This window comes from Eublepharis macularius, chromosome 2 (genome assembly GCF_028583425.1).
Source record: "Eublepharis macularius isolate TG4126 chromosome 2, MPM_Emac_v1.0, whole genome shotgun sequence".
Lineage (NCBI taxonomy): Eukaryota > Metazoa > Chordata > Lepidosauria > Squamata > Eublepharidae > Eublepharis > Eublepharis macularius.
In genome coordinates this window covers 112729670-112755308 of record NC_072791.1, presented here as the reverse complement: position 1 = coordinate 112755308, position 25639 = coordinate 112729670, and the positions used below count along the sequence as shown (strand labels likewise).

General features: G+C 38.4%; 1 protein-coding gene across 1 annotated transcript in view; it reads right to left on the bottom strand.

The window, feature by feature from the left end:
- Positions 1 to 25639, bottom strand: part of ELP4 (elongator acetyltransferase complex subunit 4) — a 371722-nt gene that overhangs the window by 161100 nt on the left and 184983 nt on the right. The window contains exons 8-9 of the mRNA XM_054971431.1: positions 7439 to 7547; positions 4135 to 4241 (exon numbers count right to left, since the gene is read on the bottom strand). Of these exons, the coding sequence (XP_054827406.1) occupies positions 4135 to 4241; positions 7439 to 7547 (216 nt within the window). The remainder of the gene's footprint in view (positions 1 to 4134; positions 4242 to 7438; positions 7548 to 25639) is intronic.

Below are 25639 nucleotides of genomic sequence, written 5' to 3'. Positions count from 1 at the left end.
CAGTGACCAGAAGGCTCAAATTTTATAATTCTCTCATTCATGAACTTCCATCAGAACATCTGCATTGGTCGCAATATGTCAGGTTTTAACAGCATTGTCAGTGACTAGTTTGGACAACTGTGGTCAACTCATTTTTTTACTTAGCCTCACCTAACTCTCAGCATACAGTGCTCAAGGGAGGTAAGATATCCCTATTGCTGACTACTCCTTTCTACTGGCATCCTCTCTGGCTTCCCTGGACTGAATGTAAGGTAAATATTAATTCATTCAGCTTGAAATATATATTCTTTGTAATATACACAACTCTCTTGATGGTTGTGCAATGTTATACCAGTATTGCAACAATAGCAGATGCAGTTACTGTTATGATTACTGATGAAAAATAAAATGATAAGGCACATAAATATGATGTAGTTTTACATGCAATCATAAAATAAAAATTAAGTATTTAACAGTACAGTTCTAAACAGAGTTACACCCTTCTATGCTTACTGGCTCTAATAGATTTTGATAGGTGTAGTTTTGTTTAGGATTGCATTGTAAATGAATATATTTATTCATTACTTAAAAGATGTATATAACTACTTCCCTTTATGCAGTTCCAAGTAAGTAAAAATACTTGCAACTAGACAACTGGGGTAGAAATAGTTTAATCAGTATCTTGACTCTTTATTCCAACTGTTTTGACAAACCAGGTAGGGATGTTTGCTAGCTAAACTCAGATGGAAAATGTGAAACAAAAAATAAACAGGCCCAAAGCTGCCTAAGGGAAAGTCAGCAAGATGGCAATTTAAATCATTTGGAATAATGCTAAGCCAGCCCTGGCCTTTCCTCAGAATGGAAACATCTCACCATTATTGCAGCATTTCAGCAAATCAGAAGGTAGAAGAAAGGAACTCTTATGTAATCACATCAGTTAAACAGCACTTTACTCAGCATTTAAGTAAAGTTCTAGTTTCAATACTTCTGTGCAAATGGTTTGAAATGATGAGTTACATATCAGATAAGAATGGCAAAAACTTGTTAATTTGAAGTACACCAGATACAAATAGTATTTGAAACACATCTACCAAAAAGTTTGATTATGTTATATTATGTTATATTATTTGACTGAAAAATCAAAAATATTTCAAATATTTAAGGAACTTACCTAATCAGTACATTTTAGTATGTGTCTAGTCATGTAGCCATCTTTAACTCAACCATCAGAAAATCAAAGGCAAATTGGCATGACTCAACCCAAACTTTAATACCGCATGATTGTGTCGTGTAAGCTTGTTTTGTGTGATTGCTGCTGTGGTTTTAGCAGAGAGATTAATGACCGGACCTAAGCTGGCCTCCAAACCTTGCCCTGCTGATGCCTCAAGCTCTTTGAAGTCTGACCATCGTACCTGGCAAAACAACAGTGGGAACTAGGCTGGTGTCAGATCTAATCAAGTTGCCTGCCTCTGCACAGCTAACTATGAGGTACACTAATTGGCCCAATTGCGGATTATACCTTTTGCTACAGATTCAGGACAATAATTTAGTCAAATGATGGTTTTTATCTCCTTCTAATTAAGATTCCAAAGTAGGAAGAAATAGGATTAGAAAAGCTAACTTCAAAATTGTGTGTCCTTTCAAGTGGTATGAACTTAGAGTTTCTCTAATATTTTAATATGTACAGTGCTATGAAATATCAAGCAAACATTTTGGTATCTATATAACCATCCTGTCATTTTTTCTGAGGAACCAAAAAAAATACTCATAACTGTATATTAAAACTCCAAGTATAGTACTCAATACCAAAACACATTTTCCATACAAAGATCACAAACTTTAAATACTGTTTGTGGATTGCACATTAAGATGTGCTTAAGTGCTTAAAGTGATAAAATTCTATTATTTGCTTAACAAGGATGACATGACAAGTTGTTTGCTTATAAGCATATTGTAAAGAAACATAACTTTCACAGTAAAAGCAGCAGTTAAGAGAAACTAATTCTGAGTGCCCATTACAATGTTGTTACCTGAAAAACAACACTAGTGATGAACATGTAACAAAGCAATTTTTTCCCAAGATTCCTCTCAATTCCTACATTGAAATACACATCCATTTTTCAAAGACAATTTGGTTTCAACACTATGACCATATCAACATGTAGTACCCTGCTACTTAACACCTACAATCTTCAACGTCTGCATTTATTATTTTGTTAAAGAATATGTTGAATTTTCCAGTCTTTTTTGGACATACTTTTGGATTAAAATCCTCACTATTTGCTATTTATCATTTTAAATCTGAGAACCCAATATGGTGTCATTTTTTTCTCACTGGATTTTTCAGTTTAATAACTTCATTACTCATGATAAAATCATCTTTCTTCTGTAAAAAGGAGTATAAACTGTTCTTCCTTTTTTCACTATATAAAAACATAAAACTGTGTTTATTCATCTCTGTTTCATACAGACAAGATGACCTTAACAAGAAAAATGGGCTGAGGACTATCAGGACAATTCTGTACATTCAAAGAACACTGACTTGGTTTATCATGCAAGAGTTTTCTCTCCAGCGAGAATGGAAATAAATTTACAAAAGGTACTCTCAAGGAGGGCTGAAATTTTTCAAGTAGGTCATCTATGAAACTACAGGTCTTCCCCCCCCAGTGGGTCCCTAACATTGCTAAACCAAAGGTCCTTACTCGTAGACTATATACATTCTTTATGGGGGGGGGGGCGCTGGGTTTTGACTTTGCAGTAACAAAACTGATAACCAGAATTTTTATTGACAATGGAAATCTTCTGATATCAGCTTCCTCATGAAAAAAATAATAATGATGTAGTAATTTATTACAGTAGAAATAAACTGCAAGCTTGCCTGTATCAATGAAAACAATGACAAGTTTCTGCATTTTAAACCCTATGGTGAATATTAAAGTCCTTTATTAGTGATTCAGAAGATGAATAGCCTTTTGATGAAGTGAAATTATGTTAAAATGAACTATAGAACTATAGTGTTTAGTTCCATTAAATGTTTCCTTCCCTGACAACTGAAAAAAATCATGAAGGAAGCACCCTCTGTTTAAAGGGAAAAAACGATCTAACAATCTTCATCATGCATTTGCCCTTAAGTGGCTCCTAAGGTAGCATTTCCAGAAGAGAAACTTCAAGTACTCAATGCAGTGATGACCTGGCTGAAAAACTGGCTTCTTGATTAACTATTAACTACTTTAACAGGACTAGATAATTAAGGGCATTGATAACCATTATTAGAAGGAGGCACTTTAATCTGTCACTAGATAGGCTCTTTTCAACAATTTATAGGTTAGTGCAACTTGCCATTGTGGCGGGGGGGGGGGGAGAGAAAAGAGAAAACGAGAACATACCCCTAAGTTACCTTATCAAGTGGCCAGCTAAAGAGGGCAGAGGGTCAAACAAGGGCCAAAGTGGTCACTTAAGGGTGAAATCCCAAACACCAAAGCAGTGCCAAGCCACATTGACCATCATTTGATGATGAAGTAAAAAATATGCTAATATATTGGTGGCAATTCTTCCTTTTATGGTTTCAAGCAGTTAAGACAAGTGGCCTGCTTAACAGCTTTTCATTTGAAATGAGATTAAACTGAATGATTTGTCAGGCTGCTTGGCTATTTTATGTCTTTGTTTAAAAGCGGCACAGACTGTACTAAGTACTATCCCACCCCTCACTCCCCAAACATCTCATTTTTCCTCAGAATTTCCTTGGTTAATAAATATAACCAGGTCTGATTGCCTAAGGTTTCTGTTCCATTTGCTCTTTATCAAGATTAAAATGAATGGATCTTTTGCATTGTTGTTTGCTACACACATAAATGTCAGAGAAAAAAGTTTACATTTAGTTGAACAAATTCAAAAAATCAGCATAAATGATACTGTGTTTAAAATGACAAAGAAGACCTAATGGTTTTATTCATTCATTTAAAAAAATTCCTTTGAACTAATATTTGTATTGTAAAAATTGGTTTGTTTCTATCATAAAAACAATGTTTTACAAAGCCATTCCAAGCACCTAAGTCCATTAAAAACCTATGCAACATCTGATGCAAATTAAAGGTTGCTATTAATGTTTAAGAAAAGATTCTACTTTTCACCCAAAAGTGTATTAAAAAAACTTACCTCAATAATGAACAGCTTCCCTTTCAATCTAAAAGCAAGGTCCTTCGTGTCTGATACATTACAGATCAAACTATTAAGCCAAGGAATCTGACGTATATGAATCAAACCTTGTAAAAAGAAAAAGTAATGGAGGAAAAAATTAAGAAAATGCTGATATCCAGATGCGTAAATTAATGTCTTACAGCAGAATTCAGTATATTTACACGCACTCATCCTCCCCTTTTAAAACTGGAGCTTACGACCAGGAGCAATGAAGCAAACAGTGCGATTATACTCAAGTAATCAAGCAGAATAAGATAAACAAAAATCCTTGTGCGAGGAAAACTAATTGCACTTTGGTACAGAGGTACAGATGTAAAGAGGGATCTTAATACTTGTCAAAACTACAGCCAGTTTGTGTGTGATTTTCTCTTGTATTTACAGTAAGCAAATATGGCTATCACCTTGCATGCTGCCCACGGCACCACTGAGTGATCTTTATTTTATTAAATGCACCAGTAAGCAGCCAGCAAAGCAAGGCTCATGGGTTATTGATAACAAGTGAAGCTCTAATGAAAAGTATTTTGTTTTGCACTTTGATAATGACTTTTTAAAAACTCTTGTGGGAAGCAGAACTGTTGTGTGATAAATTTAAACTACTCCATAAACGCAACACAAATTATTTTCTGCATGCAAGACTTTCAACGTGCTTGCTGGAATTTTACAGCAATACTAGGCACATTGCAAGCTCTGCATTCTGTCAGCTGAGTCTCAAGTTGATTTCTTCTGACAAGGACGCTGGATGGTTTCTTCTATGTAGCTTAATATAGTTCCTGAACAACCCAAGGGTCATTTTCCACAGTAGAAAATGAAAAAATATTTTAGAAGACATCACAATTAAAGCTTGCACTAGTCATTCAACAAATCCAAGGAAGATAAAAAACACAGGACTATTCAAATTGTGTTTTTATAATAGAAGCAATCCTAGTTTGAGCATTCTTCTTAAATGTGAAGTAACACTCAATTGTTGTTTTAGGGAAAAATTTGGAAGTTTATATACATACTATAACATAAAATCAGTATTTTAAAAAGAATTAAAACATTTTCTGAATCATCTAAAATATTACGTTTGAATTTCTGAAAGCTAGAATTTTGTTTTTATAGAACACAATACAACTGCAATATAAAGCTCATATATCATTTCACTTAAATATAGTTCAAAACATTGGCCACAATCCATCTTAAGTTAGTCTTGACTACTAGCCACTGAAACCAATGAAACAAGTTAGTCTCAGCTTCCTTACATTCCATTACTTATACTGGTACTGTCATTATTACCAACTTCAACTGCATAGAAGCCATTATTGGAAGGCAAAATACAATTATTTCAAATTGAGTTAGGTTCCATGTAATAGCCACAATTCAAGCAGTAGTTTATGTGTGAATAACACTACATATGCATCTAGAACATCTGTTGATTTTTCTCTGTGGCAGCTTCCACTTTTGTTTTGAAAGCAGCTTGCCTCTTCAGAGTAGGATTTATTGGAAAGAAAGTGCTGGCAGAACACCTGTGCACTCATCATTTCTTTTCATCACAAGCAGTACGTTATAATTGTGTAAATAGGGAATACAGATATGGTTGTTGTGGGTTTTCCGGGCTGTATTGCTGGGGTCTTGGCATTGTAGTTCCTGATGTTTCGCCAGCAGCTGTGACTGGCATCACAATACAGATATGATTAACCCAATAGTATAAAACTTTTTTCTTGGTAATGTTTCCATATGCTGAAGATGTTCCTATACCTGTCCATGGTACCTGTCCCTTTTTTACTTTTGAGGAGTTCTGAAGACAGAATGCTCTTATATAGTTAGGATAGGAAACATCACTGAATTTGTTTGAGTTACAGCTATCCATATTAAGTACAAATCCTATCCACTGTAAGATTAAGAATCTTATTGAGCATTCTTACTAAACAAGAAAATGTATTCTGACCAATTTACTAGCTTACAACACTTAAGAAGCCAGAGCAGGACAGTGCAAACAAATGCAACGGGTTAAGAAGCAATGCGTGTGCATGTGCTAAGGCAATGAACCTTAATGAGAGAATAAAGGCTTTAACAATCTTCAAATATTGAAGGAACTTACACACAAAAATGTCCAATGATTAGCACAGAAAGGAACATAAATTTAAAAGGGAATCAACGATGACAAGACGTATTATGAAAGATGTTAATTTTCATAAATATCTCCACTATTAAAAAAGAGATCTATCATATTAAATTGGAAATATTACAGATGACTGCACCAATGCTACAGGGGCCTGTACAAATGGGGGAAATAGAGAATTCTCTTTCTTCAGTATCTTTTGTTCTCTAATTTTGTGCCTATACAGGAACTACTGCTAAGAAATTAAGTCTACACATTACCTTCTAATTTAACAAACTACAACTTTATCCTTGCTAACACAAGTTCCAGTGCACCATCCAAGCTGCATTTCCACACCCAGTGTAGAACAACATTTCCATATTCTTACAACTTTTACAGCAGAACTCAAACAAACAGCAGCAGTTTTCTTTAGAATGGAGGTTTCCATGGATTTACAGTAGTGCCACAATAATAATAGTGGTAATTTATGCACACTCAAATCACTACTCTGGTTTAGCTAAAACTGTCATTCACAGCTTAGTCTCTTAGTAAGTTTTAAAGTTTCACAAATTGTGTTGCGAGAGCTTAAACAAAAAACTGTGGACAAGGATCCATATTAAAAATGCTAGGCATTTTGATCACCCATTAAAACAGTTGCACAGAACATGTTTCTACAGCAAAGGTATATATACAATTTAAATTTTATCCTAGTTTGATTTTAAACATTTGTGTTAATTAAAATCAAGGAAATTAATTGGTAATCTTTTGATATAAAGCTTTCCTTCATCATTTAGCTAATGTTTATTGATATATTACTGTTTTCTATTTAGAAGATGACAGTTCAAAACTATTGATTTCATGACAATTTCAGCTCACTGGTTAGAGGATTGCCAAACTTGCTCTGCATGTGAATTCCACAAAGCCTGCCTATTGAGATGTACATCTGATTGAGCCATGTCTCAGTAATACAGCATGACAACATGTTGCCATATGTTTTCTTAATGCATTTTAATAAAAAACTGCCTAAATCAAGATTGGTTAGCAAGGTGAACCATAAAGAGGGATATTAAAAAATGAAATCAAACGCTACTTTATGGCAGATACTCCAGTTGGTGGGTAAACTGCTAAGTGCCAAAGAAACATTTAGGGTAGACTTTTTGCATTGCTAAGGATGGAACTTACCATGGTAATCCTTGTATAATGGATTGGTTTCTCTCTCAGAGCCCATAAATGATTCAAGGCCTACTATCGTATCTGACAAGTTTGTAACACGTTCCATAATTGCTTTATTCTGTAAAACATAGAAACAAAATGTACAGCCCATGTGATGAAAAAGGTAATTAAGGTTCAAAAAATAGTTCTTTCTCTTCTTAATGATAAAATACGTCACTAATATCCAGAAATTTTCCAAAATGTGTTTGGTAGTCTATATCTAAGGGAGACTACTGCCCCATGTAAGGCATGGTAATATTTTTATATACTTTCAATTATTAAAATTACAGTGAAATACAAAGGATATATAGTATTATACATACATAAAGCCTGATCCACCCAAAGATAAACATATCCAACTCAAACTGGATTCCAGTGGGTGATTTAAGCATATATAATAAGAAGAATATGTTTAACATTTAATAGATTTAACGTAATTATGGTTCCTGCGTTTAGTCACATTTTAAAATAATTTAAACTTACAAAGCACTGGAGTGCAACTTATGTATTTTAAAATATAGCATCTTGTAAACTGCAAAATAAGATATATATTTGCCTGAATATAGCAAAGTGATATATGAGCAAAAATTGGATGAATGTTCCAGATCCAAACACAGAAATGGATGCTGCTGGGAGACGACATATCTGGGATGTATATCCTGATTCTCCACTGGAAAAAATGGGAAGGGAGATACTGAATCCTTCTCCACCCCCCCCCCAACAGATAATTAGACCAACTCTTTGTGGGGGAGGGACAGGGATTTTACCCTCATTTCCCCAATTTGTTTAGCCTATTGTTCTGATTATAGGGTTTACTGAATGGATGTCTAATCAAAACTGACATTATACACAGGTGATGAATGTTGACATTGTTATGTCAATTCTATATTATTATGTCTGTTCAAAGAATCAGCAACAGGAGTGTATCTTCTCTTCTATGGGTTCCAAAGTTGGTTTGTTTTTCAAATAGTCAAATGTTGTTTATTTAAATAGTCATTTTAATATCTCATGTGTTAATTCTCTTCAGCTGAAATCAATGGGATTCTAAACTGCTTAACTTTGGTGGACTGTACCTGGCTTTTTGTACACTGATAATGACTAAAAGGTCCTTTTATTTCCCATTTCATTCTTTATGCCCACACAGTTCTCACTTAATCTATTGGATGTGCTTAAAAATGTTTACTGGAAACAAATGGTGTCATTGTATAATATGTCTGAAGAGATCAAAAAGGATCCTGGATTCAATTCACAAGATCTGATCACTCAGCAACAAATCAAATAACCTAGCCACAATACACTCACAGAAAGCTAGACTGAATGCCACCTACAAACTACACAGTGCTAGCTGGAAATTCTTCACTGTAGCAAATAGCACTATCAGAAAATTGCCAAAACACCAAGCACCGATTTTACTGGGTACTCAGTTTGACAATACTCTGTTTCTAGCTATAGCAATCCTTTATGACTTAGAGAAATTGAAACTGGGACAACTAGAAAAAATTAATCTTCCACACCCAATGGACAAAAATGAGGCAAAATAAGCTTAATTAGGATACACTTCATATTAAAGAAATTTGTTCTAACACAAAGAGGCTGTTGCAAAACCTGACATTATTTATGGAAGCCACTTTTACTAATACGCAAGTGTCTGTTGTCATAAGACCTAGATCTGCAGCCTCTACTGCAACGCCTTGATGTATTTACAGATTGTGATAGTAAATGACAATTTCATTTTCTCAATTGATCAGTTTCTGAAAACTGAATGTTGGCTGTAATTTAAATTGCTTAGCCCTTTCAAAAACACATCTGAAACAAGCATTTGCTACACTTTTTTGGAATGTTTATAATTATCTTGTCATCAACGAATATCCTGACATTTCTTACCTCTCTTGCCTCCAATAACTGTATCATCAAATTATAAGACCTTACATTTTGTACTTCACGAATTTCTGTTATTTGAAAAGTATCTAGTTTATGATCCACATCTACTCAGTCCATATATTTATTAATAATGCCTCCTGATGTGATGTTATACATTTTTTCGATACGTTCCTACTTCTTGAATGTTCTTAAAAAACTCTACTATTTACTTTTCTGTAGCTTGAAGGTTTGGATTTTAGAAATTATATTATCTTCCCTTTATTACTTATTAATTTCATAATACCTAATGACACTAATCTTTGACATTCAAGCAAATTACACCACCCAATCTAGAAAAAAGTTTTCTCCAAACAGGTTATCAGATTAATTTGGTAATATACACCCATGCTGCGTTTGTGATGAACCAATACTACATTACAACTTCTGTTATTTTTAACTTGTTACTTTTCATTATTTTTTACTGTTTGTTCTAAAGGTTTTCTGCCATTTCAAATACACAATCTTTTTCCATGAAGAAAAGTAAAACGTTAGCTAGCTCCCACCTGAGTTTGATTTACTGAAAATAATTGTTAGTGTGTTTCTTATTTTTTATGGCAACATCTAATATTCTCCATGAGAGCGAATTAAAAGCTTTGCAGTACAACCCTATGTATATTTAATCATAAGTAAATCCCACAGTGTTCAATGAGCCTTATTTCCAGATAAGAGTGCATAGGATTGCATTACCTTCATGTACATCAGAATTATCCTGATCTACATAATATTCCTAATAACATCCATGGATCATACTAACCAAGGTAACAGAGTATCCATAAGTGAATCCAGTTAATTTTTAAATTGAGAGATAGCACCTCTCCCCTAATTCTGGAACTATGTTGCAGTTTAGGGAAGGAGGTTTGTCAAAACTTTCTTGTGCTTTTTTTTTTAAACCTCAAACGCTTTTCCCCACCAGCCATTCACCAAGGAAACATACACGCAACACAGAAGCAACTAACTGTGGGGCTGTTTGAGGTCAGTAAAATAATGTGGGAAAAAGAGTTTAGTTACAACCATAATAATTACATTTTGCAATTTTTCTCATAAACACAAGTAGGTACTGCAGTCACACTGCTAATGCAAATATATCACTCACAGAATGAGATATTTATAAGGGATACATCTGCATAGGCTTTTCCCACTCCTGCATTCTTTGGATGGTTGACATATAGCAAGGATGATCTACTTCCAAAGAGAACAAGGAGTTTACAAAAGCAGACATTTGCCTTCTTCCCCTCCCCCATCAGCTTACAGTCCACCTTGCAAATCTTCTGTGGAGGTGCAGAGAAATCTTCTGGGGAAAAAAACAATGCAGTAAAGTAGGCTGCAGGAAGAAGTGAGAATGGGATGAAAATGCTCCACTCTTGCATGAATGGAGAACACTTCAGAGCCGAGCTTGCTCCACTGGAGCAAGCAGGCAGATTTCACCTGATTCCCTCTTCTTCCTTAAGCCCTCACCCCCCCATGCTACATGATTTACAGTGAAATCCTAAGTAGAGTTACTCCTATCAATATCCATTGATTTCAGTGGGCTTAGGTTGGAGTAACTCTGCTTACGATTTCACTGTTAATCAAGAGAGTTCCTCTATGATGAATCAAAACTTAGGACAGTCAGAACACTCAATGTAGCCTTTTTGGGGACACACAGGACTGCTGGGGGAAAAGGAAGCCATGGAGAGTTACAGGAGGATCTGTCAAAATGCACCATACACTTTCTAACTCTGAACTTTATTTTCCATGTTGTCACCCACTCACTGAAACATGGAAAATAAAGTTCAGGGTTAGAAAGTGTATAGAGATACACCTTGGAACAAAAAATTCTAATGTTAAATATATGTTGATGGATTCTGAGCTGGAGGAGACCAAGATTGAAAGAGATCTTGGGGTTGCAGTAGATAACTCAATGAAAATATCAATTCAGAGTGCTGCAGCAGTAAAAAACAAAAATTCCATGATGAGGTATATTAGAAAAGGGACTGAGAATAAAACTGCCAGTACTGTACATATAGCAATGGCACCCCTGCATTTGCAATACTGTGTATAGTTCTGGTTATATATTTCAAAAGGATAGTTCAGAGCTGGAATTAATATAGAAGAGGTCAACCAGTACAATCAAAGGCTTGGAGCACCTACCCTATAAGGAAAGGCTGGAGAGTCGGAGACTTTTCGTTTAGAAAAAAAAGCAGGTTAAGAGAGGGAACATGATAATTATTCATAAAGTTATGCATGTGGTAGAGGAAGTGGATAGAGAGAACTTTTTCTTCTTCTCCTATAATATTAGAACTCAGGGGCATCCCATGAAGTTGATAGGTAACAGGCATAGGACAGACAACAAGAAATACTTCTTTAGTCAAAAAGTAATTAAATTAGTCAACAAGTAATTAAATAGAATACACTGCCAGTGCATGTAGATGGCTTTAAAAGAGGGTTAGACAGAATCATGACGTATAGGTTTGTCAATGGCTACTAGTCATGGTGAGTAAAGCGAATCTCCATATTCAAAGGCAATAAACTTTGGAAACCCAGTAAAGGAGGCAAGATCATGGGAGGGCCTCGGCCTCTATGTTCTGTTTGCTGCCCCTCCAGGGTGACTGGAGACTGGACTCCAGGCCAAAAAGGATGCTAGAGTAGAGGAACCACAGGTCTGATCCAGCAGGGTTCTTCTTAGTATTTATCTAGATTTTGTTGGTTAGACATATTCATGTGCTCTGAAAGTTACCATTGTCATCAGGTAACGGATCTCTTGACATCAATCTAGTTTGGCACTCATTTTCTGCTTCTTGTGGGTGGGGATGGGAGAGAAGCCCTGTTGACCCCACCCTTGCAATACGGCTAATGTTGATGGACTGCTGCTAGTTGGTCTCAAAGCAGGGAGGGAGGAGGGTGGTGTCACCTCATCACTTTCAGCCTTGCTTCTTCTACTTAGGAGGCAAGGTCCAAGTCTCCTCACCAGCCATTCCTGTCAACTTTTTAAACACAGTCTGGCATTCTGTGTAGGCTTTAACTTGGTCTTCTCAAGGGATATTATCATTGGCCTCCCATAGGCTTTACTGCCAGTTGTCTCCAAGTGGAACTCAGATGTATAGTTCTAAAGACAGGGTTAGTGGCTCATGCTGGGGCACAGGCAACCTCTATTTCCAAAGAGCGAGCCATGAAGATTTGTTGTTCCTCTAAAAGATGCTAGTCCTCACTAGGGGAATAAGTAGCAAGTTCTCCCATTGCATCTTTTGGGGAAAGTAGGTTGGGATCCAACTGAAGATCAGGATCTTGTCTCAAGAAAGCTGTGGGAGGTTTCTGAGCAAGATCGCAATGTTGGAGCCATATGGACGCAAGTGTTGAGAGCATACGGACCCCATGGCTGGAAATCAGAGTAAAGGTAATTGATTTGAGGGCCATAAGTTGGCTAAAGGCAGTCATAATGATTTATTTATTTTATTTATGTCATTGATAGCCCGCCTTTCTCACTGCAACTCAAGGTGGATTGCACAGTCTGAGATTAGTACAGTCAATATCAGGAACTGTCATATATGCATCCTCAGGGCTCATTTGGAGGGGGAGCGTGCTGGAACGGTATTCCGGAACATCTGAAAAGAGGGGACGTGGGTTTTGGCCCCACCCACGTGATTCCTTTTTCTCCCCACTGCCCGTATCTTTAGCAGCAGGCAGTGGTGGAGGCAGCAGCAGTTGCAGCAACCCCCCATCACCACCGCATGGATTCCCTGGTAGGAATCCGGGGTGGGCAAGGCCGTGCTGGGGGGGGTGGCCACATGGGGGTGGGCTGCGTGGCCTGCCCTCCAGGCTTGCAAGCGGTGAAGGCTCTCCAAAGGAGGGTAAGCTGCTTTGAATTCATTCTGAATCTGCTTTATTTTCATTTGTGACTTGTGAGTGAGTGAGTGAGAGAGAGAGAGAGAGAGAGAGAAAGAAAGAGAGAGAGAGTGTAAGCTATGCTACTGGGGTCTGGCTCTCCAGAGGAGGGTAAGCTGCTTTGAATTCATTCTGAATCTGCTTTATTTTCGTTCGTTACTTGTGTTTGTGTGTGTGTGTGTGTGTGTGTGAGAGAGAGAGAGAGAGAGAGAGAGAGAGAGAGAGAGAGAGAGAGAGAGAGAGTGAGTGCAAGCAGGGCTGCTGGCGCTGGCTACCCTCCTCTGGCTTTGAGTTCTTTCTGCTTTATTTTCAGGAAATACCTGGAGATTTTTGGGGAAAGGGGTGGGTGTTGTCTTCTGACACACTTCCGGTGATGTCAGGGGGTGTGGCGTATGCTAATAAGATATGTTAATGAGTTATGCTAATGAGTTCCTGCAGTTCTTTTTCTACGAAATGACCCCTGTGCCTCCTGCATATCTGCCATGCATGTGAAGGGTTTCTGCCTCTGGCTTCTGAGAGTGTGAGAAGTTCTTTATTGCTCCATGCCATTGGTTTATCTTACAAATGTTTACTTTCTCTTTCTCGCTCCATGGAGCCAGTGTCCTTGACAGCCAGCCGAAGCTGGCTTGTAGGGCGCTCCTTCTGAAAACCAAAGATAAGTTCATCTTTCTCACTGTCTGCTCTAAAACAATGTCTCATTACAACCCTCCCCCCTTAACGGTCCTCTTTCCCTTGGCGGGAAAATTCCCTATAACTAACATTGCCAGCTCCATATATGTCACTTCTGCCAATTTTCAACTGTTGATGCACCTTGTACTGAATGGATCTCTAATAAAGTTACTTCAACTGGAACACCTGTGTGTTAACTGCGGAAAACTTGCGGGACCCAACTGTCAGGAACTGACAAGAACATTTCCATGAACAATGCCACAGGTTAAATAGACACAAGTTCACAAAGACATAGCATTAGTAGGAATCCAATACAACGTAGTGGTGAGGTCTCTGGTTCCTAACTCATTAGTGGATCATCTGAGATCCCCTCCCTACAATACAGCCCTCCTATCCAAAAAGCCTTTTTGGATCATTCGGTTTGCTGAAAGCCAGGAGAGTGGGGGCTCTCCTGACTTCCTCAAGCAGGCCATTCCACCGGGGGGAGGAGGGGGCACCACAGAGAAAGCCTCTGTATGGGTTGCTGTCAGTTTTGCTGATGGGCAGGATGGTACCTGCAGGAGACCCTGTTCGGAAATGTTGTTGAGAGTTGGAACAGATCTTGGAAGCTAAGCCAGTTTTGCCCTAGTTAGTACTTGGAAATGAGAACACCAAAAAACTCCAAAGTTGCTATGCAAAGGCAGGCAATGGCAAACTACCTCTGAACGTTTCTTGCCTTGAAAACCCTATGTGGTCACCACAAATCAGCTGTGACTTGACAGCAATTTATTCTATCCTGATTTGAATGGCCCAAGTTAGCCTGATCTTGTCAGATCTCAGAAGCTAAGTAGTCTCAGACCCAGTTAGTGCCTGCATGGGAGACTGTCATGCCTCAGCTTTAGTGTAAATCGTTTAAATGGAGCATTGGAAACATCATGCTCTTCTCTGAAGAAAAAAGGCACAGTAAGTGATCATTAAAGTGGGAGATTTTAGCTCCATGGTACATGCATTTATAAAAGAGGGCTTTATGTCATGTTTGAAGGCTGAAAGCTCAGCTCTCTCACTCCTTTTTATTTTTTTTACAGCTGTTGCTGCAAGAATTAGGTATCGGCTTGCTCATCTCCTGTAAAAAGAAAAATTCTGAAATGGCAAATAAATTACGACGAAAAAATGCTTGAGTTGGATAAGAAGCTATTTCAGAGAGAACTTCTCTGAGGCAGCTGAGAGAGAACTGAGGGAAGGGCATTCCTTCCCTCTCCCTTTCATGGGGAAAAGGGTGGAAAAATAGCATGAGGGTGAGGAGGAAAGGAGCACCCTCTGTTGGGAGCTTTCTGAAACTCCACAGTCAGCCTGCACAAAACTCATGTTGGACTGCACAGGTATCACAACAATGAACTGTGTAATCCGCACCTACATGGTACAAGATTGTATGCTACATCTCCAGAGACCTGTTTGAGGTAACTATAGGTGTACCTTAAAAAAGAATTGGTATTATTCAGATTCAGATACCCAGAATATCATAAGTATTTGGTATTAGCAATATTCAGGTCTAAAAATACTGAGTAAGTATTCAAATTTGGGTTTTATTTGTAATTCGTTCTGAATATATTTGAGGTAGTCAGTCAGTCAAAATTTATTTCAATACAAAATCAGCTCTAGAAAGTCAACAACAATAATAAAAATAGAAATAAAGGAGAAATAAAATAAAATAAAATATGGGAGGTACATACAGTGCAGCGAGCCCAAAACAATGAGTGCAAATTGTGGGAGACGGAAACAAAGTACCTTCCCCTGACAAAGAACAAAAATTACTGACATTCAGTCAGACATTTACGTATCCCACACGCACGAAGGCAAAATTTAGCAACTTTATTAGTTATCTGCTGGAAAGAACCTGCAAGAAGGAGGGAGACATAAAATTGTTTCGATCTTCCTGGTAAAGTTGACAGGATTGGGGCCATATATTGAGATTGGATGCCATTATAGAAAGTGCAGTGCAGCAGAACATGTTCAATAAACTCTACTTTCCCTGTACAACATAGACAGAACCGCTGGGGGAGTGGGACATGATGGTATCTGCCTGCCAGGAGGGATGAAGGGAGAATGCTGAAGCGTGCAAGGGTAAATATTCTCTGATATTTGGAGATCTCAAGGGATCTAAGATAATTTGCTGGTTGAAAACATTTAGCATATTGCAGAATAATAGGACAATTCTGTATCTGTGTCCTATCTGATTGTAGGGCAAGATCCTAAAGCTGCTGTTTCTTTTGCTTTTTGGTATCCAAGAAGGAGTAAGACTTGGGGGGAGAGGCCATGCTCCTAGAATTGCTCTTTGCACAATGAGTGGTGACTATCAGCAAGGATTGGGGTACTAGGCCCACTGGATTAAAAATGAGTTCTAACCAGTAGGTTGTTGCAAGTTGCCACATATGAGTCTCAAAGGAGATCAGCCAAATCTCCAATCATTCATAATGCACTGAGGTACTCCAAGTATCTTATGTAGGAACTTGGATTGTACCAATTCCAATAGGTGCCTTTCTTTGTATATACAGAGCTGGGAACCATATGAGAGCTCAGATACAACCTTTCCTTGAAAGACTTTGATTGTGGCAGGAATAAAGGAGGCTCCTTTGGTAAAATGGAGTCTTAAATAGTGGAGGATGCTCTATGGGCAGTCTCTGCAGCATGCAATGTCTGGGCTCTCCAATGTTCAGACAACTGGAAGATTATCCAAGATATTTAAAGGTTTTTGTTTGTTTGATGTCATGGCCCTCTATTTGCCATTTGTGAATTGGATTTTTTTGGTAAAAATGAGGACTTTTGTCTTTTTGTAGTTTATTGCAAGCTGCTCCTCTTTACAGTATATAGCAAATTATTCCCTTTGGGGAAATCTTTCTGGCGGGGCTGGAGAGACCATTTTTCAAGCAAACTACAGTAAAATTGTAGGGAACCTAGTCTTGCCTAGACTCCCCCCCCCCCAAGATTTAAGTGAATTGCCCCAAAGGGTTCAATTCTACAGGCCCCTGAGAAACCTGCCCCCAACAACTCTCCATTGTTTACTATGGGGGGAAATCCAAGACTCTTTCCAGGGCACAGGAAGCCTTAGCCAAACACACAGCAACAACCAATGACCAACACAAACAAAACTAATGTTAAACCAGAGAATCCCAGCAGAACCAAAATGAAGCAAAGGGCACTATTACAAACCAAACAGAACCAGTGTCCTCAAAGATGGAAGGCAGAACCCAGGGTCAATGCAAGTCCAACAGAACCAACATCAAATCAGAGAATCCTAGCACTAAACCTAGCAAACCAGTAGTACAAAGGCAACAGCCAGACCTGGCAATGGCATATGGCAAGCAAGCAACATAGACACAGATACACACACAGTAATGCTGCCTCTCTCCTCCTGTTGCCTTGGAAGCTTCCAAAAGGAGGTGAGGGAACAAGCTGCTGCAACCTTTAAAATGAGATCTCTGGACTATTCAGATTATTCAGGAATGTAAACAGCTGTTTATCCAAATATACACGAATAAGCTGGATATATCCAAACATACCTTAATAATACCAATTAGGTATTTTTTCAGATATATATTTGGCTCAGAGATACTGAATTGCGCACTCTTAGAGGTAACTAACAATAAAACTTAAAAACAAGGTCCAACACAGCATACCAATAAAACAACATTTATTTCACCATCAAAACAAACAACCCCCCCCCCAAACAAGTATCTAGTCATGTAATTAAAAATCACCAAAAGCAGCATTAAAACGGTATAAAACAGCATAAAAACATATTGTAAAATATAAATGACAATTATTTTATCTAGGTGACAATTTCCTTGATATTTTTGTGTGCAACTGGGAAAGACAGATGTCTGGAAGAAAGGTAAAATTATTCTAATTTTTGACTCTATGAGTACTGAGTTCCAATGCCACAAATAATTTTGGGCAAGAGGGTTCTACAAGGTTTCACTATAACAGCTATTTTTATAATCATAAAAAATGAAGCCAATTTTATGAATTGTTTAGAAGATTCTTGCTGTCAGTTTTCAATGACAGAAAGAAAAAAGTTTATTGAAGAGAGTGGCAATATCTTCAATCTGGCAGAGATTCACAGATAATTCATACTATCTCTTCAATCACCTGCTCAAAAATTTTCTGTATGTATCTGGCTACTAGCAAAAGGCCAACCATTATTAGAGCTAATCATGAGCTTGTGGTATAGCAGATTGATTTAGAGTGTTGAGAAAGTTCACCGGCTGAATTTGGACAATTACTGATTTTCAGCCTAACCTACCTCACCAGGTTAATGTGAAGAAAAAGGGAATAATATTTCAATGTATGCTTGTCATGTCTCTATGGAGAAAAAACAGTATATAAATGTATTAAATAAAATATGAAATTAAATTCTATTGGTTTGGAATATTTGGCTAGCAGACTTTAAAAAAATTAATTTCAGTTTCCAATGATAATATCAATCAATGATCATATCTCATGACATGCATTGCGAACTTTTAAAAACCTCATGGGAGTTTTGCTATAAAAGCAGATAGTGATATAAAACAATAATCTACTTCAGGTATTGTTTCATCTGTCAAGGGGATTTTCTAGGCTGAAAACAAACTGATCTGGAGCAACAAAAATACCCGGTAAATGCAACGTACTTCTTATTCAGATATGCAAAACTCAGTACTATGGTTGATTATTTAAAGTTCTCATTTTAGAGATACAGCAACACACATAACATTCAAGCCATTTGCCTGAGCTCAAGTAGGCAAATACTTGGAATAAACTTTAGTTTGCTGACTGCATGTGTGCTATTTTAAATAAAATCTATGCCATATGGCAATCTGAGATTGACTTCTTCTACAGGTGCTTCTTCTAGACTTCTACATGTCATGAACTCTACCACAAGATTGGTATCTATGCAACTATAGCATGTATATTTCATAGTTCTAGACCTGTCTATGTAAATAGAATGTTACTATATATTATTATAGTATAAAATTGCTGTATTTTAATCTTAAAGAATACAATGTTTTAGCTATTACAACTCTTTACATAATGGTTTAAGAGAATATGACATAGGAGGAACCTATGAAGTGCTAAATCTCACACAACATGATCTATGAACAAGGGTTCATAGATTCACCTTTTGGGTGAATTTATTTTAACAATTTAATTAAGACCTCTGTGAAGTTTAAAGGTCTGCAGTCTAACATAAACAAAAATCGACACAATTAGTGTTATTATTACTCTTCCCTATTGTCTACCACTTCAATCCTAAACACAATTGATAAGAAAGTGCCATTAATTTCAACTGTCTTTTTTCAAGTATCCTTAGATTCAACTTCACTAGTTAGAATTCTGTCAGATTTTTTGTAATTTGTCTACCAAGTTTTGCCTATTTTGCACAGATGGGGGAAGAGCAAAAAGACTGCTTCATCAGTTTTATTTTAATTGTATGTGTCTTTAAAAGATATTAAGCAAGCATGACTTAGAGCAATATCTGAAATCTTATTTAAAAACCAAGTACAATATGTTTGATTAATTGAAAGTGTAAGAAAAGCGCTGCACTAATAAGCTGCTGCATACCTCCACTGCTTCCATAAAAGAGGATGTTAAGTAATTCATAAAGGACCAAACACGTACTGGCCTACATAAGCAATCACCAACAACCAAATATCAAACATAGCATCCATCTGATGTTTATAATCAAGTGGCAGGTTAAATATACTGAATTCTGCAATCAGTTTACACTAATACCTTTTTGAGTAAAAAATTATAGCCTGTCATAAAGAACAGTATGGCAAAGCTAGGTCCAGATGGGAGACTGGCTGGGGAAAAAAGGCTGAAATAGGTGGGGAAATGATGGGAATTTGACAGAAGATATAACTGCTCCCTCTGCTGGCAAGGCCCTCATCTGCTTTAATTTTTAACGAATGACTAGTTTTTCTTTAATTATATATGATGCAGTCAATAAATAATTCAAACTGCTCCATTTTTGGTCTGTTGCTGTGTGTTTTCACATTTCTGAACTCATCATGCCCTATTTTACTAGAATAATCTGAGGGAATGAAAGAAGTTGAAGCGTTTATCAGATTGATAGCTTTTCATATTTTAAATGGCATAAAAGGACACCAAAACAATCCTTTTATGTAAATGAAGGCATTACAAATCATACTTGTTTGATATGTACACTTAAGAAGTTTTAAAAAACACCTCAGTAAACTGAAACATGTAAAATACACTCTAATGTATATGTTATGCCAAAACACCACTGTAAACAGAAACATATAAAATAAATTGTAATGTATATGTTACGCCAACATATTTCAATCAGATATGCCAAGAGCACCATTCTTCCACCACCACTAGGGAGAGATAAGGCCAGAGGGGGAGGATTTGGAAGAAAAGCTAACAGAAGATGTTTTGTAAAAAATATTTCTTATTTGATGATCTGCAGTGTATTTAATATGTTCAAATAAGGTTGCCTAATAAATATCTATTTGTAGAATTTTGGATTCCAACCAGAAGCTACCAGAACAGGAGGGATCATGTTTTTCACCTACTGTTCTCATCCGAATTCTGGCTGAAAAGCTATTTCAGAAACAGCTTTTCAGCCATGTTCCTCATGGCTGAAAAGCTATTTCAGCTCCCAGCTTTCCAGAAGGCTCCTTCCCAGGAATCCATGTCTGCCATTTGGTTTGCTGATTTTAATCTCACAGGACTTTCTTACAGTGGCTCCACTATGCTGAACTGGCACTTGCTTCAAGAAGTGAGTTATTATTAAACTTGTAGGTCAATTGTGGCACTAACAACTCTTTGGAAGCTTTCAGCCACTGAGCACAATTTGCTGGTCTAATTAAATATTAATTCTAAGTGTTACCTTTTGTGGGTACGAGCTTTTATTTCCCATCTTCAGTATGGAACAGAAAGAGGTTACAAGACTAATTTAATCCCCCCGCCCAGCATTAAAGCTTAACTACACAGGGCACAAAAACATTATTAAAGATGCAGCATTCTTTTATATTGCAATTATCATGTAATTAATAGAACAAACCAAAAATGCAAAGATCAGCAGTTATATTTTCTGAAAATAAGTAAAGGACAGATTTTGTAAAGTTTAAAACCAGCGTAAAACTCAGAAAAATGTGCAAATTGAGGCTCATATATCAAACATGTTTAAATTGATGTTTAATTAATCTGTATGGAAAGAAGTTATACCTTAGCAGCATTGTCCAAGATTTCCCAAAGTATATTATCTGACTGAATTCCCATAAAATAGTATTCTTGATCTATAAATGCTATACAACATCTTGAACTCCCTGCCTTCTGCCTTAGTAACAACTGTGTCCATGGCTGGACACTGGACATTACAGAAACTACTTAGCTCTCCAGCCAAAATATTCCATATGCCTGAACAGATGAGCACTTACCCTACTGTGAGGATACATCTAAGAATTTAAATCATTGTTGAAAACTTTGTGCTTAAAACAAAGAAGTTATCTTATTGCTCCCATATATGTTATTTTTAGATTCACAGGGCACAAATTCATTTGTTATGTGCTTTACTTGCATTTTATGCATTGTTAATCACAGAAGGCATCCAGTGAGTCTGTTTCAGTCCTCTACTGCTATAGATATAAAGGAGCCCAGAAAATCTAAGGAAGAACTTTCTTTACTCTCCTGAGTCAATTTGTTCTACTGTTGCATGAATTGCATGAGTTTTGAAAGATTTGCCCAATTTTTAGCCTGACATAGCCTATCTTTGTGTAGTTTAAATTTATACCATATTTACTCAGAAGGTAGATGACCCTAGATGTAAGATGACCCCCCTCCTTTTTGGTGTCATACTTGTGAAAAAAAACTATTTTATTAAAACAGAAAATAGTATTGGACTGTAGAAAGAATATCAAAAGCATACTATAGAAAACAGGGTAGACATACCTGTAACTTTTGTTCATCGAATTCTTCTGTGCTGACACACATGGGACTGCGCAGGCGCAGGCCAGCTGCTGGAAGATTCTTTACTGCTTTTTTGCTTCGAAGGGGCTGTTGGTCGCGAGCACACAGCGGCCGTTTCCCGCCCAAACAGTCACGTTCCCAACGGCGAGCAACGGCCCCTTCCCTCAGTTCTCCCTTGCCGCCGCTACCCAGTACATGAAGGTAGTATTTCTGGAATTCACAGCGGAGAAGGAGGGAGGGATGTGTGACAGCACAGAAGAACTCAATGAACAAAAGTTACAGGTATGTCAACCCTGTTTTCATCGTCATTCTTCTGTGCCTCCACACATGGGAGAGTACCAAGCTTCAGACAATAAGGAGGCAGGGTGAAGTCCAACTCTATTTTATTATGTACAATAACCATCTGTAACAGGAACAATAAGATAAGTAACCAGGTTCAATAAAACATATTCTCACAAAATGCGATTCTCCATCATTGGAGTAAAACATTCCAGTGTCTTCTTATGAGAACAAGGAGTGAAGAACAGCCCTTGCTACTGCAACATCTTGCTCTGCATTGACATCCATAGCATAATGTTTTACAAAAGTTTCAGCAGATGATCACGTAGCCGCTTTACAAATGTTAGTCAACGGCACACCCCTGATAAAGGCTGAAGAAGATGCTTGAGATTGTGTGGAATGGGCCTTGATCACCAATGGACAATCTACCCTGGCCAGAGCATAGGCCTTACTAATCATGACACTGTCTGTGACGATGCTTTGTGCCCTTTGTCTTTAATCCCAAAATAGACAAAAAGATGGGGACTATTACGGAAATCTTTTGTCCTGTCTAAATAAAAGGATAAAGCCCTCCTCAAATCTAATGTGTGCAGGGCCTTTTCTCCTTTAGTAGATGCCTTTGGAAAGAACACAGGCAATGTGATTTCTTGTGATAGGTGGAAAGCAGACACCACTTTGGGCAGGAACTTAAGGCATGGTCGCAGAACCACCATATTAGTATGAAAGTGTAGAAATGGAGGGTCAGCCCTAAGCGCTGTTAACTCGCTGACCCTCCTAGCACACGTAACAGCCACCAGAAATGCCACTTTATAAGACAATAAGTCCAAGGGGCACGTAGCTAGCGGTTCAAAGCATCAAACTTGAGAGCACTAGGGATAGAGACCATTGAGGCACTGGTGGTGACACAGGTGGGTATAGATTAAACATTCCTTTTAGAAACTGATGAGACTTGTAATGCGAGAACACTGTATGGCCGTCAACCTGATGATGAAATGCAGAAACAGCCACAAGGTGCACTTTTAGGGAGGTAACCCTAAGCCCTTAGTCCTTCAGATGACATAAGTAGTCAAAAATCAACCCTAAAGGGCAACTAGAAGGCACTACATTCTTTGAGACTGCCCAAGCCTCAAATCTAAGCCACTTGGCTTCATAAGCCTGCCTCATGGAGGGTTTCCTTGCATTTAATAAAACTTCCTCCACTCGCTTAGAATAGTCTACAGGTGGGGTCGTATCCGCCAAACAGTCAGGTGCAATTTCTTGGGCTCGTGGTGAAACAGATTCCCGTTCACCAGGATATCCTGCCGGGGAGGCAGACTCACATATATCTGTTTGGACAGCTGCAACAGCTTTGGAAACCACACCTGCCTGGGCCAGAAGGGTGCCACCAGAATGCAATCTATACTGTCGTTCTTTATTTTGCATAACACCCTTGATATCAGTGGGAATGGTGGAAACATATAGTGCAACTTGTGGGTCCACATAAATTGGAAGGCATCCCCAACAGGGGGTCGCTCCCTGCCCTTGAACAAAATATCTGGGCTTTGGTATTTGCTGACGTTGCAAACACATCTATGCTCAGTTGGCCCCACATCTGGAAGATCGGCCCAATGTACTTTACGTTTAATTTCCACTTGTGGTCCAACATGAGTACTCTGCTGAGGGCATCCGCCCGAGCACTGTCTGATCCCGCTACGTGTATAGCCCAAAGCATCACACTATTCTGAATCGCCCATTGCCAAATGAGAGTGGCCTCCCTGCAGAGAATCATAGATGCTGTGCCCCCTTGCTGGTTTAGGTAATACATGGCAGTCGTGTTGTCCGTCTGTACCAACACCCGACGATTCTGCAGAAGTGCTGCAAGGGACACAAGTGCAAAACGTATAGCTCTTAATTCAACGACATTAATATGTAGGTTCCTTTCTCTCTCTGACCACACATCTTGTACACATACCGAACCACAATAGGCCCCCCATCCCTGCAAGGATGCATCTGTGGTCACTGTAACCTCAGGATGCAAAAAGCCAAACAGGGTTCCTTGAAACAAATTGTCATCCGACAGCCACCAGTCAAGGGAGGACAGGATGACCCTAGATATCGAGAACTTGAGAGATGGAGGATGCTGCAGAGCATTGTACCTTCGCACAAACCAATTTTGAAGCGGATGCATATGTAGTCTTGCAAAAGGTACGACTGATGTAGCAGCTGCCATATGACCCAGTAAACATTGAATTGTGCGCACAGATTGGAAACGATTTCTTTTAAACATGGAAATTAAACCCCTCAGAGACTTAGCTCTTTCCTGAGGCAGTAGTGCTTTACCCTTTACTGAGTCCAATACGGCACCAATGTAAGACACTTTACGGCTTGGTACCAGTTTTGATTTTTCAACATTTACAAGCAGAACTAAATGTTTGCAAGTCCTGACTACTAAGTCCACATCTTGCAACAGCTTAGTCTCTGAGTCTGCCACGATAAGCCAATCATCGAGATATGGAAAGATGGTACAGCCATTCTCCCGAAGGAAAGACACCACAGGCCCCACACACTTAGTAAATACTCGTGGTGCCGTAGATAGGCCGAAGGGAAGCACCCTGTAACGGAACACCCTTCGCTTGTAACTGAACCCCAGAAATTTTCTGTGTTCCTCTAGTATTCCAACATGGAAATAGGCGTCCTTCAGGTCAAGGACAGCAAACCAAGCCCCTTTCTTTAACAAGGAAATTACTGCAGACAATGTGACCATCTTAAACTTTGTAACTTTAAGAAAGGCATTAAGACCCCTTAAATCTAGAATGGGACGTAAACCCCCATCTTTTTTGGGAACCAGGAAGAAGCGAGAAAAGAAGCCTTTCTCAGACTCCCCATATGCCACTTCCTCTACAGCACCCTTGGCCAACAGAGACATGATCTCATCCTCTAGTTCCACCAAGGTATTATTCACAGCCCTTGATGGTGGAATACACACAGGCAGTTCACTAAATTCCAACCCATAGCCTTTATTAACAATTGTTACGACCCATGAGTCAGATGTTATTGACTCCCATTCAAACAGGAAAGGCTTCAGCCTGTCCGAGAAATTCAGGGCTGTGGTTGCTTTGTTCTGTCAGAACTGCCTCCCTGCTCCCTGCGGATCTTTTTGCTGGGCAGGAGCTTGAGATGGACGGGGCTTGAATGGCCTACGCCTCCTTGGTTGCTGTGCAGCAGTAAACTGCCGTTGGGACACGGGGTTGTGTTGGAAGTAGAGATGGTGCTGGTATCTTCCATGATACTGGTATGGATTGTATCTGGTCGAATACCGTGGCTTAAATGCAGACCTCTCAGCTGAGGTCATACCCAACGACTGAGCCATCTGCCTATCCTCCTTCTACTTTTTCAGTGCCTCGTCCGTCGTGCTGCAAAACAGGGAATCTCCCTCAAATGGCAAATTCTCAATCTTGGTTCTCACCTCCATGGGGAGAGCCGTTGACTGCAGCCAAGAGTGCCTTCTCAAGA